The sequence below is a fragment of the Cuculus canorus genome, chromosome 1, assembly GCF_017976375.1.
Source record: "Cuculus canorus isolate bCucCan1 chromosome 1, bCucCan1.pri, whole genome shotgun sequence".
Taxonomy (NCBI): Eukaryota; Metazoa; Chordata; class Aves; order Cuculiformes; family Cuculidae; genus Cuculus; species Cuculus canorus.
Window position 1 is genome coordinate 159698609 of NC_071401.1, and position 17833 is coordinate 159716441.

Below are 17833 nucleotides of genomic sequence, written 5' to 3' on the forward strand. Positions count from 1 at the left end.
CGCCGAAGCCGAGGGGCGGCGGGGCTTGCCCGCCTCTCCCCCCTTCGCATCCCATCCCTCGCCTCTCCCCGGTGCCTATATATAGCCGAGCCAGCCGGGAGAGCGCTCTGTACCTGCAGGAGGCAGAAAAGGCAAAATAAGAGAAGAACCGCGCGGAGTCACTCTTCGGAGCCGCGAGGAGGAGGAGGAGGACGGGCTCGGCGCCGCTGTCCGGTGCCGGGCGAGCCCCGCATGGCTCGGGCGCTGCCGGGGCGGCGCACGGAGCCCGACCCCGGCGTCTCGGAGAGCTCGCTGCGGGCGGCGGCGCTGGCGGGGCGGCGGAGCTCTGCCCCTGGGCGCCGGGCTGCGCTCCGCGGCATGTGCTGAAGCGCCCCGCAGAAGAAGCCGCGCAACTTGCCCGGGGAGCGCCCCGTCCCGTTCGGCCGGAGCCGCTCCCCGGCGGGGCTGCCGGCAGCCGGGGATGCGGCTCGTCGGGAAGTGAGAGGCGGCGCAGCGGCGTGTGTGTGTGCGCGTCCCCACCCCGGCCGAGCGCCCCGCCGCCGCCTCGAAGCCTCCCATGCCTTCGGGGCCCCCTCGGGGGGCGGCGGCCCCGCGGGAGGCGGGGGCGGCGCTGCCGTGATGGCTTTGGAGGAGAAGCGGGAGAAGCGGCCGCCCGTCACCCCCATGATGATCGAGGAGGAGGCCGCCCTGCGGAACGGCAGCCGCCCCTGGGCCGAGCCGGCGGGGCCGAGACCCCGCACCACGGAGCGGCACATCGCCGTGCACAAACGCCTGGTGCTGGTCTTCGCCGTCTCCATCCTGGCGCTGCTGGCCGTGACCATGGTGGCCGTGCTGCTCAGCGTCCGCTTCGAGGAGTGCGGCACCGCCGCCGCCGACGGCGGGAACGGGAGCCTGCCGGGGGCCGCCCGGCAGCCGCCCGGAGCGGGGCAGCCCCCCGGCCGCCCGGAGCACGGGGAGGAGGCGGCGGTACCGGCCGAGGAAGAGGAGGAGGGAGAGGAGGAGGAGGAGGAGGAGTGGCAGCGGCGGCGGGAGCTGCCGCCCTGGGCCCGGCCGCGGCTGCCCGGGCACCTGCGGCCGCTGCACTACAACCTGATGCTGAGCGTCTTCATGGAGAACTTCACCTTCAGCGGGGAGGTGAACGTGCAGCTGGAGGTGCTCAACGCCAGCCGCTACGTCGTGCTGCACGCCCACCGCATGCACATCGAGGCGGTGCGCGTGGCCGAGGACAAGCTGGCCGGCGGCGTGCAGGTCGCCCGCTCCTTCCTCTACCCGCAAACCCAGGTGTTCGTCGTCGTCCTCAACCGCAGCCTGGAGGTGCAGAGAAGTTACAACCTCAAGATCATCTACAACGCCCTCATCGAGAACGAGCTGCTGGGCTTCTTCCGCAGCTCCTACGTCCTCCACGGAGAGAGAAGGTAGCGGAGCGGCCGCTCGGCTCCAACTCGGGCAGAAGTTGCCACCCCGCGGCAGCCCGCACCGAACTTCGGGCCGGGCGGCGCTAGGACCCCGCGGGCCGCAGGGCGGGTGATGCTACGGGGACACCCGGCCGGTCGGGGACCCCCTCCGCCCGCTCCCGGGGCTGGGGAGGCGGGGCTGCCGGGGCTCTCCGCAGCCCGTCCCCGCTCCGCCCCGGCAGCCGCGGGAGAGGGGGGTGCGCGGGAGCGAGCGGGGCGCTTCGTTCGGGCAGGGCTGGGGGCGAGCGGGGGGAGCGGAGCGCCCCGGTGAGGCTGCGGGCATCCCGGCATGCTGAGGGAGCGGGGGGTGGTAAGGAGCGAAACGCAGCGCCCGCTCCGTCCCTGGCGGGGCAATCCCCGAAGGGAAACGCCGGGTGTGTTTAATAAGCAGTGCTGTGTCCGGCTGCCCTGCGTCCCCGTGTGACGGAGCCTCGCGTGTCGAGGAGCCGAAGTTCTCTGCTGTTCTGCTTTTTATTTCGTTATTTGAAGAAAAAGGTGCTGGGATGCGGTTTCGCTTAGCGTGGATGCGTTTTACGCCACCTGCTGCAACTGAATCGCTGCAGCTTTACAGGCAGTGACAGGGCAAACACGGTCAATTGTCGCTGTCTTCGTGCGGAACGAGATTCGATCTGTGTTCTGTATTTATTCCTGTTATTGCACCCTTGAGTCCCCGTCAGAGTCCTTGTTACGGTAGGAAGGGTCACTGTGGAGGCCCCAGCTCGGGGAGCTACACAGGCTCTCTTTTTAAAGTAGTTTTCTAACCACACTCAGGCTTTGTAGTAGAAAAGAAGGATGGGGTGGGCTTCTTGATAGTACTGGCGTTGTCTTATCATTTTAGGATTAGTTTTTTCTTTTTTTGAACCGTCCGTACCATGACAGATTTTCTCTTCCCAAATCTTACTGCTTTGTACTACGCAGGTAAAAGTTTATAGTTAGAAGAACTGAGCGAAGAAAAAGCAAGTTGGTCAGAAAAAGGGAGCTCACCGAATCAATTAAATCAACAGCCCTCCTATTAAAACATGTTTTTGTTTCTGTGATTGCTGGCACTTTTAAACAGCCTAATGTTAGACCTGCAAGCAGGACTGGGATTAAGTTTGTGTGATGTGTCATCACAGTGAAATGAAACGGAAATTTGGAAAAGCATGGATGTAGGAAGATATACAGATAAAATGCTTTTTGTCACTGAGGAGTGAATGACTGGGGTAATAGGGAGTTTGTGCAAACCTGTATGGAAATGGGCAAATCAGAAGACAAAGTAGTGTTGACAGCAGGGGTTATAATTCACTTCAGGAAACCAAGGAAGTATTTAAGCAGTTATTATTCTTGTGCATTTAGACTTTGTATAGGAATAATTGAACTGTCAGCTAGGTGTTCCAGCAACGTTTCTCCAAAGTTACCTATTCCATGTAAATACTGATTCCCCAGTTATGAATTAAAAAAAGGAACAATAAAAAAAAAGCCTATTCACTTTTTGAATCATCAGGCTAGTTTAAGACATAGAGTGAAAGGCGATGGTAAAATGTGTTTCCCAGTACACTTTGTGGAACTTCAGATGCAAGTTGCTTTGTTTTAATGCACTTGAATATAGTCATATTCGGCGAGATCCTTACCTTGTGTGAGGTGGCATTGTTATATTGAAGTCAGTGGCATTTCTTCTTTATGCCAGCTCATTTATGTCTCTTTCAGTAAGATGATGTTTTTAAAACTGTAATCAGGTTCTATAGTTTCAGATGTTTAAAAGAAGTACCATTTTTCCTTTTCAACTGTCACAGGCTTAACGACTCACTGTAGTATAAAGTAAATAATACACATTTTTCTTCGTTCAGAGCGTGCTCTTGCAGTATAGCAATTTACATTTTGATTTATAACCAATTTTTAATGTAATACATATAACCATTTGTAGTCCTTAAACATGCGTGGTTTCTACAGTGATAGATAGACAGGGTTCTCTCATGCTGTGAGGGACCTTGATGTTCCAGTAGGACTTCAGCTTTTTGACATCTTTATATTTGATTAAAATACAGCAACATCGTTGGAGTAGCAGTTGCTATAAAAGGGTCTAAACCATCATTTTTCACTTTTCTGGTACATGAGGAGTGAATAACTGGCTAACTGTGAGACTTCAGAAACATAGCAATGCCTTCACTTTGTAATTTTTTTTCATAAAGTTAGTTCATTTTCTGTGGTCTTCACAGGTGAAAGTCATAAATCAGTCTGAAATGTTGGTAGGCGCATGAAAGTATTTATTTTTGCACAGAAACTTTCGCTGCTTTAATTGAAATGTGAAATGAAAGTGATATGCTACAAATTTACTTGGCAGTATGTGCCAGAATTTACTGGCAGTAATCAACAGACATTTAATACAGAGCCACTGTAAGAATATGCACGCATAATTTAAATGAACATCAAACTGTGGCATAAATGAAAAGGAAAAAAAAACTTTCTTACATCATGCAGACAAAACAAACAGACATATTCTTCCATCTTATAATAACTAAGATGTCAAAATAGATAGGTTGTTGAGGAAACACATGTCTTCCTTTAATAGATGAGATGGAATTAAAGCACCTGCAAATTACTGCCGTGGGTATGCTGAGAAGGCAGGCTGCAAGGCTGTCATTTCCAGAAGTACAACTTTTTATGGGGATATTTTGGAGAATTGGAGATAAAAGTGTCAGTGCCCAGAGAGTTGTGTAGAGAGGTGGATGAAATCCTCAGCCTTCTCTTCACTTTTGGCATGTTATAGTAGTTATGCTTGATTTTACCTCCTAACACAGAGGAAAAGAGATCAACATAGACAATGCTATATTTCTTTGTTTTGTTTTTTGATTTTTTTTTTTTAAACAAGTGTAAGGTTTTAGTCTTTGGGAAGTAGTTTTTAACTCTTGTTTGTTTTGCTTTATGGCACAAGAAGCAAATCGATGCTTGATAGTAATGCACATGTTGTAAGTATCACTGTTATTGGTAGTTGATGTATTTTTAGTACAAAAAATTGACTGCCCAGGGTTTGCCTAGTTATGTGTACGTGAGTGTATCTATCTGTCTGTAGGAGTAGAGAAGATGCAGAGTTTTTCTGTTAGTCTGATGAGGGGATTTTTTCAATGGCCAAAGACATACAAGTATTAGAAGACTACTGATAGTGTCTCCAAGAAGTGGGGAAAAAACTCACTTCCTTATTTAGAGCATGCCAGAATATATGCACTATTCCCTAAGTATGCATTTATATGTGTGCCTGAGCTCATTAAAATTGTTAATTGCAGGGGAAAGTTCATCACTCTTGCCGTATTAATAACAGGCCAGTACAGTTTTCCATGCTCACTTGACGCTTCTGTTGATGTCTGTAGCTGTTTAGAGTGTACCTAGAATGCAGAATCAGGTCCACTTGAAATACTTTGCATATAAATTAAGTTGCTTTGCTTAATTTAATTGGCTGATTTGGCTTTGTTGCACTAGTACAAATCAACTGATAACATGGATTTTTTATGGATTAACACTAGAATACCTGGCATCAACTTTTTACTTTATGTTTGGCAACCTTATGCAGAAATATGGTTTTAGTAATCCCATGTTTTATAGTGAGACAGGAAAAATGCAGTATGATTATTTTTTTCAATAATTACTAGCCAAATAAGGCTTCTTAATTTAGGTGAAAGACCAATGGTAAGCGCACTAGACTTTTTTGAAAGAGGTGATAATGTCACCAAAAAACATATCTAGTTCTATGAGGTGTGGATACACTATAGCAAAATAAAAACATGTTACATTTCAAGAAGTCTATTTCTTTTTATTTTAAATAGAATAGTGCTCCAAAATATGTATAAAATGCAAGACATTTTTGAAGAAGTTAAATAAATACTTTATTTTCCTTATGGGTTACCTACTTTTTTTTTCTCCCTTGGCATTAAAGAGTATCATATTGCAGAATAATGTTTGTACACTGATTAATAATAGGTGCCAGAATTTTCATTATATCAAATCTGCTCACCCATCCTCTTCCCCTAGAGGAATAACAGGTGATTAATCAACCTCTAAAATTCTGATAAATGTTTATCTGGTTTCTAAAATGGTTATTTTTCCACTGATGAAACTTTGGACAGTGAAACGTGAATCAATACCATGCAGAAAGCCTGCCTTTACAGTAATGTAGTTGGCTCATCATGATTTTCTCATCCTGCATGCCTCCAGTAAATATTCTTACCACACCTCCTAATGCAGCCTTTAAGGTGTAGCTTCTTGTTTCTGCATAGAGATCATTGCACATGGGTTTTCTCCGAATGTGTAAGTCTAAGTATCTACCCAGAAAAGTTCGTGTTCTCTATCTGGATTAAAAAGTCTTTAATTGCAAAGAAAACAGGTATAGATTTTATTGTCAAACCGAAGCCTTTCCATTCTATACAGTGATATAATAAACATATTGTCCTCCTTCAGAGAGCTTTTCATAATTTAATGTTAAATGAAAATGTCAACTTGTTCTCTATAAAATACCAGAAAAGAAAAGCACGATTAGAAGAATGGTGAACTGCTCTCTGCTCATTTAATCATGTGGTCGTATTTGTAATTCTGCAAAGCTCACACAATGTTTCTTTTGGACTTGCATAGTCACAGTTATGCTGTGCAGTAGCATGTCTCAGACCTGCATGTAATCGGTACAGAAGTAATCACAGAAATCATAGAATGGTTGGATTTGAAGGGACCTTGAAGATCATCCAGTTCCAACCCCCCTGCCATGGGCAGGGACACCTTCCACTAGACCAGGCTGCCCAAGGCCCCATCCAACCTGGCCTTGAACACCTCCAGGGATGGGGACAACTACAACTTCCCTGAACAGCCTGTTCCAGTGTCTCACTATCGTGATTATGAAGAATTTCTTCCTAATATCTAATCTAAATCTTCTCCCTTCCAATTTAAAGGCATTCCTCCTCATCCTGTCACCACATGCTCTTGTAAAAAGTCTTTCCTCTGCTTTCTTGTAGGCTCCCTTCAGGTTCTGAAAGGCCTACCTGAGGGTCGCCCTGGAGCCTTCTCTAGGCTCAACAATCCCAACTCTCAGCCTGTCCTCATAGCAGAGGTGCTCCAGCCCTCTAATCATCTTCAGGTCCTCCTCTGGACCTGTTCTATATTCTTGTGTTGGTGATTCCAGATCAGCAGTGGAAAGTAGTGACCCTCTTGAGTACATGATGTGACCATAAGCTCTTGTGTCTAAAGAAAGGCAAAGTGCCTTGTTGATGTCTCAGTGCAGAATGAACTCCCTGAAGGCTGTTAAATCTCAATTTGAACTCTGTGTACTTGTTTTACATAGTATAACCAATATTGACTAACTTCTTTTCATGTATTGATGAGCAAAACTTCTACTAGAACCTGAAGTTTGGTATGAGGCAAGTGATTATTTATTTAAAACCAGTGTAGTGTCTGCAAATTTGTAAGAAATTTGTAGACCATTACTTTATGCGTTGTAGTACAGGTAGTAAGAAAGTGATAAGGCGGTGTTCAAACATTGTATACTTCATACAGTTTGTCCCTGCCCTTCTCCTCTGTAAACCACGCTAGTCAAGCAGTGTTTTATTTGGTATGTGCATGGATCAATTGCTGCGCACAGTTATTAATGGGTTTGTTTTTTTGTTTGCTTCTTTTGCAGGTTTCTTGGTGTTACGCAATTTTCTCCTACTCACGCTAGAAAAGCCTTTCCTTGCTTTGATGAGCCCATCTACAAGGCCACTTTCAAGATCAGCATCAGGCATCAAGCAACTTACTTATCTTTGTCCAACATGCCAGTTGAAACTTCTGTTTTTGAGGAAGATGGATGGGTTACAGATCACTTTTCACAGACCCCTCTCATGTCCACGTATTACTTAGCTTGGGCAATATGCAATTTTACATACCGGGAAACTGTCACCAGGAGTGGAGTAATTGTAAGTATTTCTAATGTTGTATCAAATACATTTTGCTGTTTTGAAAACCCTCACTTTTTATAAGGGATCATAACAGCAAATACTTAAACTATTTTTGTGATTTGCATTCCTAAAATTTGACAGTTTCTTTAACACCAGTGTGTATTGTTTGGGTTTTTTCCTGAAGGTTTGTCTAACATTTTTGGTTTGTCTGCTACTTTTTCTAACTGGTTAGCTTAGTAGGTGTGGTTGCCTGGTGACATTCTCAGCTTTTAATATGCCATTTCACTTCGCTTGGGTTTTCTTGGGAAATTTTCTCTTGTTGGTTGTTTTTTTTTTTTTTTTTTTTCTCCTGTAGCTTTTTCAGTGCCAGTGTTTGTGAGACTATTTATTAAAAAAAAGTAATACCGGCAAGGTTTCCAGTCTCCCCCTTTCAGTACTGACATATCCCTTGGTGTGTGGTGTGCTGACTCAGGTGGCTGATAAGCAATTCCTGTCTTAAATCTTACACAGGAGCTGGACTCTACAACCTATCAGCTTCCTATTGAGGTCCAGGTTGATGGAAGCAATAACTTTCTGGAGCTGTTGTTTCCAAATATGGCACAATTCCAGGAGTTATGCCTTTAAAAAAAAAAAAAAAAGGAGAAAATCCTTTATTTATGTCAGTTTTGGTTTTGTTTACAAACATCAAGCTCAGAACTGTATAACAAGCCAAAACATACATGAAAAATGCTGTCAGCTTAATAGAATATTTCACAATGCTGTCATCTTGATTTTTCAGGTGAACTTACAGAAAAACACTTCCTTCTTAGTTACTGCAGATAACAAAACAAGGCTAGTTTGGGAAGCAGTGAGCTAGGCAGCAATTTAAGCTGTGTAGCTGAGCAAAGGGAGTGTTTACCTTATACTTCTGCAAATGCTCTATAACTGTGCTGTAGCCTGGGGGCACAAGGAGAGTCTGCAGGCCTCTCTTCTGTAGCTCATAAGGTCAGGAAACACCTCCATGCCCACTTTTATCTGGCCTAAGCTTTAAGCTGCTCTGAAGGGAGCTCATCCCACCTTCTCTGAGTCAAAGGTTTTCTTTGCCTTTCTTGTGCCAGCCCTCAGCTCTGCGCAGCTGTATGATCTGTCTGAAAACAGACCTGAAAAAATTAAATGAAAATGTGTTGAGTTGTCAACCAAATCAGTTCCCTAATTCAGCTTTTTGTGTGATTGTCATAGCCCTAGTACAGATTCCGTTCCGTGTTGTAGATGAGGGAGAGTGGACCCAGGACAGTCCTCTGCTTTGCCATCCCTCGTTGAGGCTGTACTGAAGTGATCAGGAAATAAGTCTTGTTTTCTGTCATTGAGACATGCTGGGTAGAACCCTGGGGGACCTTTCACTCTTCTCCAGCCCTTTCATACCTTGGCCAGCAGACTGTGATGCTCCCCTCTGGCCCTGTGAAAGAGGATAAGGAAGCGTGGCTAAGAAGTGGTTCTCTGAAGTGCTTCATCCTATGAGCATAAGGATGTGGGGACTACTGAGGCCATGCTTGCAGTCCTAGTGGTTGCCTGCAGTGGCTGAAAGCCTTTGAGGTTTGGTGTTGGGCTTTTTTGTTCGTTTGTTTGTTCTCGTCACCCCTTCCCCCTCAGTTGTTTCTCTTGTCAGTTCAGCGAGTTGAGTTAATTTAGGAAAGGCTCTCACAAGTACCAGGGCAAAGAAGTAAGGAGGGAGAGGTGGATGCCTGGTTCTTTGTGTTGCTACCAGCAGATTAATTATTTGGACAAGAGGGATCGCTCTTGGTAACTGGTTGCCTCTGGCTGTTGTAATAGTCAGAGGAGTGTTCACTGATCTAGTAGAAAAGGTTGAGATATTAGGCTATTTCTTACTCCCTATCAACCAGTCCTGGAATAGACTTCTATCCAGGTAGGAGCTGCTGATTTTCATTGTAATGTAGCCCACCTGCTGAAGGATTTAGTCTTAAACTAACACCGGTGTGGTATTTTTCAGTGTTGGACACTGGATACTTGAGATTCTCCTTTAGTCTTAATAAGATGGAAGTTTTAGGTATTTACTTTAGCAGGTGGGTTTTGTGTTCCTTGTGCTCTGATACAGTGTAACACTTGCAAGGTTTTCCTGCATAATACTACCCTATTATCTCAGTTCCAAATATTCTAGGCTCATCTAAGAAAAAGCTACAGTGGTAGATTCCAACATCAGTCTAAGCAAATGCATCCGGTGTGAACCTCAGGACCATCAGTTTGAAAGATACGGCCAACTACTTCCTCTTTATCTCGAGGAGAATCTAATTTCCTTGTAGTGTTATTCACAGCTCCTATACTGTAGGCTTTAGCTGCTTGAGCAGGTTTGATATCCTGTAGGCAGGGACATACTCTTGTCTTATAGACAATAACTGATAACTTTCTGCTATTCTCAAGACCTTAGTTTTAAAAGGAATTAAAAGAGAAAATCCAAGTAGTAATTTGTTAGGAACTTGTGGCTGCTAGAGCATGACAGTTATGCTTGTGTCTGTTGGTTCAGCACACGCAGAATATACGTATATATACTTCCCTGACGTAACTGTACTACTATACAGAACTTTGCCGACAATTATGCAGATCAGTGGGTAGTCTCAGCGAAGACTTGAAGACCAAATGCTTACATAGATTAAGATGAAATTGTTTGATTGGTCTAGAGTTTTAGCTCTTGGTTTTTTATAATGCCCCTATCACAGAGGTATATTAATGCCCAGGAATACCAAAATAGTTTACACAGAGTTATTGGTAAAATACATCATGCTATTTTTCAGTCTATTTGTGATCTGATCATCTTTAGTTGTTGTTCAGTTTTGTTGAAAAAGTGTCTTTTAAAGTATGAACTCATGGCAAACACTTCATTTCAGGGCTGAATTGCTGAGGTAATCCATCTTTTCAGTCTTTTGTATTGCAGTACCAGGAGTTCATGGACCCTACTGGGGAAATTTGAAATGACTGAATCCTGGCATACACAATTCTAAACATCTTGCTTTCCCCTGAAACCACTTTTCCACTTCAATTTAGTTGCTCCCATATCCTTGGCCATGAATGTAAATGTATAATCAAAATCAGTTTGCCTCTAGAAATGAATGAATGTTCAGGAAAATTAACCAAACCTCTCTTGAAGCATCTTGATAGATCATTTCTTGCATTGGGGAATCTTTCTTCAATTAATGCAATGTATATTGTATTTACTTTGTAGATAGCTAGTAGACATCTAAAAGAGATCATGTATTTTCACTTCTGTTTTGGCACTTTGATGAACCTGGTTTTGGTTCACAAAACATTTGGGGAGGGGACGGCTGTCCTTTCACATTCTGATGGCAAACTAGTGATTAAAATCTCATATCTCTCTTACTAAAGTGCTATGGTCAAGGTTAGATAAACTTCCTGAGGAACTGAAGCAACAGTAAGATTAAAAGCAGATTTGTTCCTTGAAAGTGGCTGTTATCTGCTCAAGTTTTCACAAAGAATGACATGGACCTCAAAATCAGTTTTAACCTAACTTGATACAAATCAAGTTATAAGCAGAAACTGAGTATTGGAAAGCTTAGTTAGCCAGTCAAAATAGTAATTTTGATATATCCTGTGTAATTCTTGCAGACACAAATATGTTCTATATTTCATACACTAAAATTAATTTGGAAAGGGGAATTAAGGCAAGCTGTGCTTTTTTTAGGAGCACAGCTCAGTGAATGTAAATCATTAGCATAACTCTTTAGTCTGGGTCTGGTCAGTATCCCTTCAGAGCAAGTAATTTAAAAGCAGAGTTGACTTTTTAAATGCATTACAGATATTGAATATGTTGTTCAGATTCATCTAGGATTACAGGGAATCACTGCAACTGCCTTTGCCTTTGGGCAGGGGCTTGAGTCCTGTGGAAAGGACTGTGGTGCAGTCATCTGTGCTGCTGCGAACTAGGGAGCAGTGTAGTCCTAGGAGGATCCTGCTAGAGGTACTGGTGTATTGATGAAGGAGGGATGCCCTCTGAGCAGGCTTAGCTGATCATTGTATGGCTCTAGTAGTTGTGCCAGCTGTAGTTGGTGAAATTCATGGGATCTGTGTGCTGTCATCTTTGCACAGTACAATAATACAGAAAACTCCACTTACCTACATATGCTTGATTGCCTCTAGTGATACGTTGTGTTTCCTAATCATACTTATGTATGTTTTTTGTCAGTAATCCTTAAAAGCAAAATATTGCTGGCTGGATTGTAATGTCTGTCACATCATCTCTTTCACTCTTTCCTTCATTGCCTTTATCTGTGCTTTCAATCCACCAAGCCTTTTCCTACTATTATATTCTCAAAATTCTTTTCCTACTGTTATATTCTCAAAACACTCTATTTCTCATTCCTTTGTCAGGTGGACATGGAAACTAACTATATCCTGTATGCTTTCTCACAGTCTCATAAGTTATTTTAATTCCTTCTTTTTTTCCCCTGCTAATTCTTTCCATTTTCAGTTAGTGGAAGCAGTTAGTACTCGGGGAGAAAGCAGGATGTATCAGTAAAGATGAATGCATTGCTGGAAGGAGATGTTTCAGGGAAACTGATCTTCTCTTTTCTTGTGGATTGGTGTGGAGATAGGTATGGAAATAAAGTGTCAGCTGGCAGCTTTAAAGTGTTTTGCTTTTCTCAGGGGAGTATCTGCTAAAAAGCAAAAAAAGTGCATGGAAAGGAGTGGAGTCAGAAGGATTTGTGGGTGCAGACTTTAGAAGAGCAAGTGCAGGCAGCGACAGAGCAGATGGGAGTGAGCGGCAGTGAAAGGAAGTGGCTATCTGACTGGGTGGTGGAGAGTGGGAGGAGGAATGCTGATGGAAGGCAATGCTGAAGCAAGAATTTTACATGGTTTCACTTTTGCTACTCCTCTTCCACATGTTGCAGGACTGGTAGCATGTGGCCCTGACCACATACTGGTCAGCTGCTCAGAGTAGGGCTTCCACTGACTGACTGAATCCATTTGCATTACATTTTGAAGAGACCTCTGTGGGTTTCAGTTATATTAAAGATTATCTTGGTTTCAGTTATATTAAAGATTACTGTAGAGTCATCAGTGCTGAGTAATTTGTCATGATACAGAAAAAGACCTTGAGGCTAAGAAAGATCTTGAGTCATTCTACAATAAGGCCAACCTTCATTGCACTGCTGTTGTTTTGTTATTACTTTATCTAAGATGTAACAAGTGATCACGGGCTCCTGGTTAGTAATGATCTTATTTCTATACTTTACAGTACGGTTCAATCTTGTCCTGTCCAAGGAGGAGGAGCTGAGTAATGTTTCTAAAGGAAAATAAGATAATTACTGTTTCCGTAGTGCTCTCTGGCTTGCAGAGAGGCTGCATAACTGTCCCAGCACTGAATTCTCTTAGTCATGTATTTGGAAGGCTCATTGAGTTTGGCTCAGCATCACACACAAAAGACAGAGCGGTCTCAAAAAAGGGATCTAATGGTAATAGCCACTCAAATCTCCACAAATGATTTTTTTTTTTTTTTTTTTTTTTGCTCAGGAAGGGCTAATGAACAGAGGCACATAAGCAGACTTAGGTCAGAATCAGTGCATGTCTGACAGCTCATGTTAGTTTAAGTCTAGCCCTATGAGAGCGCAGTTTTATACTTGTCCTTAAGACAAGATGACTGGAGGTGGTTTAGTGCTTCTGGCATTCCATGAGATGCTGGAGAGCTGGGCTGGGCATTCCCTCATCTGCAGTGTGGTGATCCATCTGAGGAGACAGAAGAGCTGACTTTCATTAAAAGTCTAAAGAAAAAAAAATCACGTTGAACAACTGCTCAGGATAACTTTTTCCCCAATGGGTTCTGTCACTTGTTAGTTGCCAGAAAAAAACCCAATAACATCAGTTCTCTCTCTAAAATAACTCTGCCCTTATTGTGCAGTTCAGCCTGTAGCTTTTAGAAAATTATTCTGCATTTGAAAAATATATTAATATTTTTACATAATAGCAATAATGACCTCAAGACCAGGCATTTTCTGTCAGTTAATGACTACCTAGGTTAAAGGCCTGAGGCTCTGCCTTAGGCCCTCTCTTAAGCTGCTCATTATTAACTGCCAGCAAAGCCTCTCCATCAGTTATTATTTATTAATCAGTATTGAAGCAATTATACACCAGATAATTCTTTGTGGGTGAGCAAATTGGTTACAGCAGAATGATTTAGCTATCAAAAGTAGAATTAGTCCTCAATTAAAATTAGGTTTCCTTCCTTTGCAAGCCGTATGAGCTCTACTTTATAAGGCCACCTATACCTGAGAACTTTTGTTAGCCCACCACTTACCACTGGGAGGCCACATGTATTTCTGATAAACAGATTGCAGCTGATGTGGGAAGCACTGGGCATATTTCTGAAGCCTGGTGTGATGCTGACTTGTAATGTTTAATCTTTATATACCCTGGAATGCTGCTCTGATAGTGATATGGTGACACTTGTTCATTTTTTGGTCTTTATTGCAAATGTTTCACGGTCGCCTTCCCCAAAATAGCTTTAATCAAACAACTAAAAGTAGAATGCATGTTACAAAGGTAGATATGCAGTTACATTGAGCTAGAAAAGCATGCACACGTATGAATGTGAATAGGTGTGTTTGCGTTTTCTTTGGGTTGTATGAAATTTTCTCTGTAGTTAGAACAGAAAGGCTATTTCTGCAAGTCCCTTTTACCCGGTTTTGTGCTTATTGTTGTGAATATTTTTAGGTAAGTGGGAAACAGTAATATGCTACGTTAGTAATCCAAAGAAATGGTAGCTTTTTCAGATTCACTGCATCAATATTTGTTTACTTATTCTGTTTCAGGTTTGTATATTGAAAATGACTTTTAGTTTATTAATTTTTAAATACTATAGCTACAAAATATGCTACAAACAAACAAAAACCTATGTGATCAGCATCCATGCTAAACTGAATACACCAGGGAATCTGTTAAAAAAATAAATTGCAAACTTGCAATCCACTGTTATTGATTTCTGGTTGAATTTGCAAGTCGAATGCACTAGGAAAACACTACATGTATTGTGCTTACTCCTTTAAAAAATGCACTCTGTCAGCACTTGTAGTACCTGCAGTATTTAAATGTTGTATATATTTTATCAACATAACCTCTGAGCTGCACTCTGTAAATAATATTAATGAGTTAAATGAGTTGAGTTTGGGAACAATGTTTTGCTTTGATTTTTCTTAGGAAGATCATCTCTAAGTATCTGGTGGCAGTGGTGTACAGAACTTTCTATGTAGTAGCAGGAAGACTTTGTCAAAAAAGTAAATTGTTTATTTATGGCTAATTTGCAGGCTTGTGGCTTGCTTGCAGTAACAGTGTGCAGAGAGAGAGGCAGCACCTGTGCTTGCAGTTCTGAAAAGCCTCAGGCCAGGGTCTTGAGTGCAATTCCATGCCTTCAGGAGCATTATTTTATCTGGGGTCTCTTCTGACTAGTGAAAAGAAAGAAAAGTTTGAGACTAGGTACTTTCCACTCATTCTCTACCATTTGCTCAGAGGAGAGTTGTGTGAAGTTCCTTCCATTTCTCACTTTACAAGCAGGGGAAGGAGGGAGATGGAGGAAAGACTTCACCTCCTTGTCCTTTCATGTACTAAGGAGTATATGCTTAGTAGTACGTACTGTTACAATGTAACTCATAGTAAAGCTGAACAGTGGAGTTGTGGTCTGCTTTCTGTACTGCGTTCTTTCATGTCTCCTTGTGCCTCTTATGTTCTGCTGTCATATTTGACTTCATTAACTTATTCGTTAAGGTCTCTGTCCTTGGCATCAACATGAATTCTGCTTTCTGACATCCAAGGAAGTAGCAGGAATCTATTAACATGTTTCCATAAGAGTCATGCTCTTGCTATAAAAGCAAAAATGAAGTGCCAAATTATCTGTAGGAGGTATCTCACCTCAGGACAGCGTAAAGGTGAACACGTTCCTGCACCAGCCTGAACATCTGTCAGTCAAACCTGTATTATCCAGTACACCTACCATAGTAACTGCACTCTGTGCTGTGAAAATGGATTACTGAGGCAGGCGGCTTAGTTGACACCCAGTTGAATGACAGATACAGTGTTCGTGAGGGAGGAGAATGATGTGTAATTTTATTTATTTATAGACCAGAATCCCCTCCAGGGTTTAGGTAAGTTTTAGTCATATTTTTCATGCAGAAACAAGAAATTTAGCCTATTTGTTCCTGTTTTTATGGCCAGTGCTGGGAAGGTAACTACTCATGTCAGAGATTCATAACTGTTGTCAGACTAAGCCCTGCTTTTCTGACAGTCAGATGTCTGTAACATTCACCTTTTAGGCTTGCCTTTACCTGATGTTTTTTTGTTTTTTTGTTTTTTTTGTATTGGAAAACCCGCACAAGTGCCGTCTTATTTTTGCCTTTTCCCACATTTTTTTGCTGGCTAGAATAGAGGAAAGGCTCTATGGTTTGTGGTTACCCCAGTTTGTACTATTAGAAGACCTTGTCTGTTTCTTTTTCTACGAAGATGTCCATAGGGTTAACAACACTCTTCCATTCTTTCAGTGGTGTGCTTTCACACTGCAGGTACTTCTTCAGAAGTTTTTTTTTATCAGATGGCACAGCTTCATAGCATAAATGTGCTTTTCCAGGGTCCAGCCTGGCACAGACCGTCTTCACTTGAAGCTCCGCCAGGGGAGGTTCAGGTTGGATATCAGAAAAAAATTCTTCACAGAAAGAGTCATTGGGCACTGGAACAGGCTGCCCAGGGAGGTGGTCGAGTCACCTTCCCTGGAGGTATTTAAGGAACGGGTGGATGAAGTGCTTAGGGACATGGTTTAGGGAGTCTTAGGAATGGTTAGACTCGATGATCCAGTGGGTCCTTTCCAACCTGGTGATTCTGTGATTCTGTGATTCTGTGATTCTGTGATTCCCTGCTGTTCTCCAAGGGAGACCTCTGCAGCTGTTGGAATAGCCAGAGTGACTCTTGACCACCTTGTGGATGGTGGTTTCATTATTGAGTTTATTCTATCTCCTAGCAGCTACTGTGGTTGCCCAGCTGCTTGAGCCCTGCACACAGCCCCATCCCCTGGCACCGCTCTCATGCAATGGGGTGGGGACAGGTGGCAAAGAACCAGATGCATTGGCCCATTTCCGCTGAAGAGTACCCCTAGGAGATGCTCCTCTGTTGCTGTCTGGCAGCTTTCTGGCTGCTCTGTGCTGTTGAGACGTACCAAGAACAGCTAGAAATGAGAACTGAGCCTGTTATCTTCTTATTTGGAACAGCATAGTTTGAAAGAAGATTATGTTTCTCTTTGAAGGGTGAATGTGTATTAAAAAAGTTATCCCACGTTGGATTATCCTGAAGAATAGTTAGCAATGTGTTTTGTTTCACAGAATGCAGTGGAGCTGCATGGCAGTGTAGGACAGAATGAAAAGACTAATTATTTATTTAAAATGGCTACAGTGAGGGGGAAATAAGAAGCGAAAGCTGGTTATTAGCATTCACTCGGGGTACACCTAAGGGTACCCAGACTTTCTTCCCTCTCACCCTCTCTTTCCTGAGACCACTGAATAGTTCGGTAGTCACAGCAGCTTGGAACCTTAATTAAGAGTTTGTATCCTCAGGACAGCAAGCAGTACCTTAGTTAATAAAGATAAAAGAAAAAGGGAATAAAAGGTAGAAGACAGAAGAAGGGAGTAAAAGGTGGAGGCGGAAGAAACAAGTGGACTCCTATTGATTAAAGTCAAACAAAGAAGTATACCTATTGAATTATTCGCATACCACATATGTGTACCTTGTAGTTCTTCAGTCCTCTGGCTTATTAAGTCGCAGTCGATGGTTGAATAACAGTACATCATGCTGTGTTTTGATTTACTGAAAAGTGCTCCTATATGTTTAAAAATTGATAATGTTTTGAGGTAACTTCATTGTTACCCTTCAGATACCATGGTAAAAAAGAGAGACTGATTCATACCTGGTGAGAAAGTTTGGTAGTGTTTTGTCTCACTTGAGAATTCAGATAGATGGCCAACTGTGTATGTGGGAACGTCAGTTTTATATATATATATACACACACATATATATAACATATACTGCTTCATTTAAATCCATATTTGTAAATGCATATGCATTCATAAAAGGAATACTTATATTTTGGGTATTGCTGTGTCAAAGAAGACGTAATTATTTATTTCCCCAAACTGAAGGATTAGTTCTCCTTATCTTACTGAAGTTCTGCTAACTGCATTCAGATGATGGAAGGGGAGTGATGCTTTGTTTTTCTTCTCTTCATTAACTTTTTTTTTTTCTCTTTAGAAACTCCATATGTTTAAAATGCGTTAAATATGCAGTTCTAGAGTAAGAGAGCAGAGTGATTGCGGAGAATATCTGATATATTTCAGATCACAGCACTTTTACTGTATCTCCTTTCTGTGTTAAGCACGAGCAAAGGTAGTAGTAGTGTTCTGCCCTTGTTTGAAGCCTCCTATCATCCTGTGTTCAAGTTGTATTCATGCA

At 42.8% G+C, this 17833-nt stretch overlaps 1 protein-coding gene across 1 annotated transcript in view; it reads left to right on the plus strand.

Annotated features, from left to right (window-relative positions):
- Positions 1 to 483: 483 nt before the first annotated feature.
- The window catches only part of TRHDE (thyrotropin releasing hormone degrading enzyme), a 219476-nt gene continuing 202126 nt past the window's right edge, over positions 484 to 17833 (plus strand). The window contains exons 1-2 of the mRNA XM_009566220.2: positions 484 to 1415; positions 7090 to 7363. Of these exons, the coding sequence (XP_009564515.2) occupies positions 619 to 1415; positions 7090 to 7363 (1071 nt within the window). The 5' untranslated portion in view covers positions 484 to 618. The remainder of the gene's footprint in view (positions 1416 to 7089; positions 7364 to 17833) is intronic.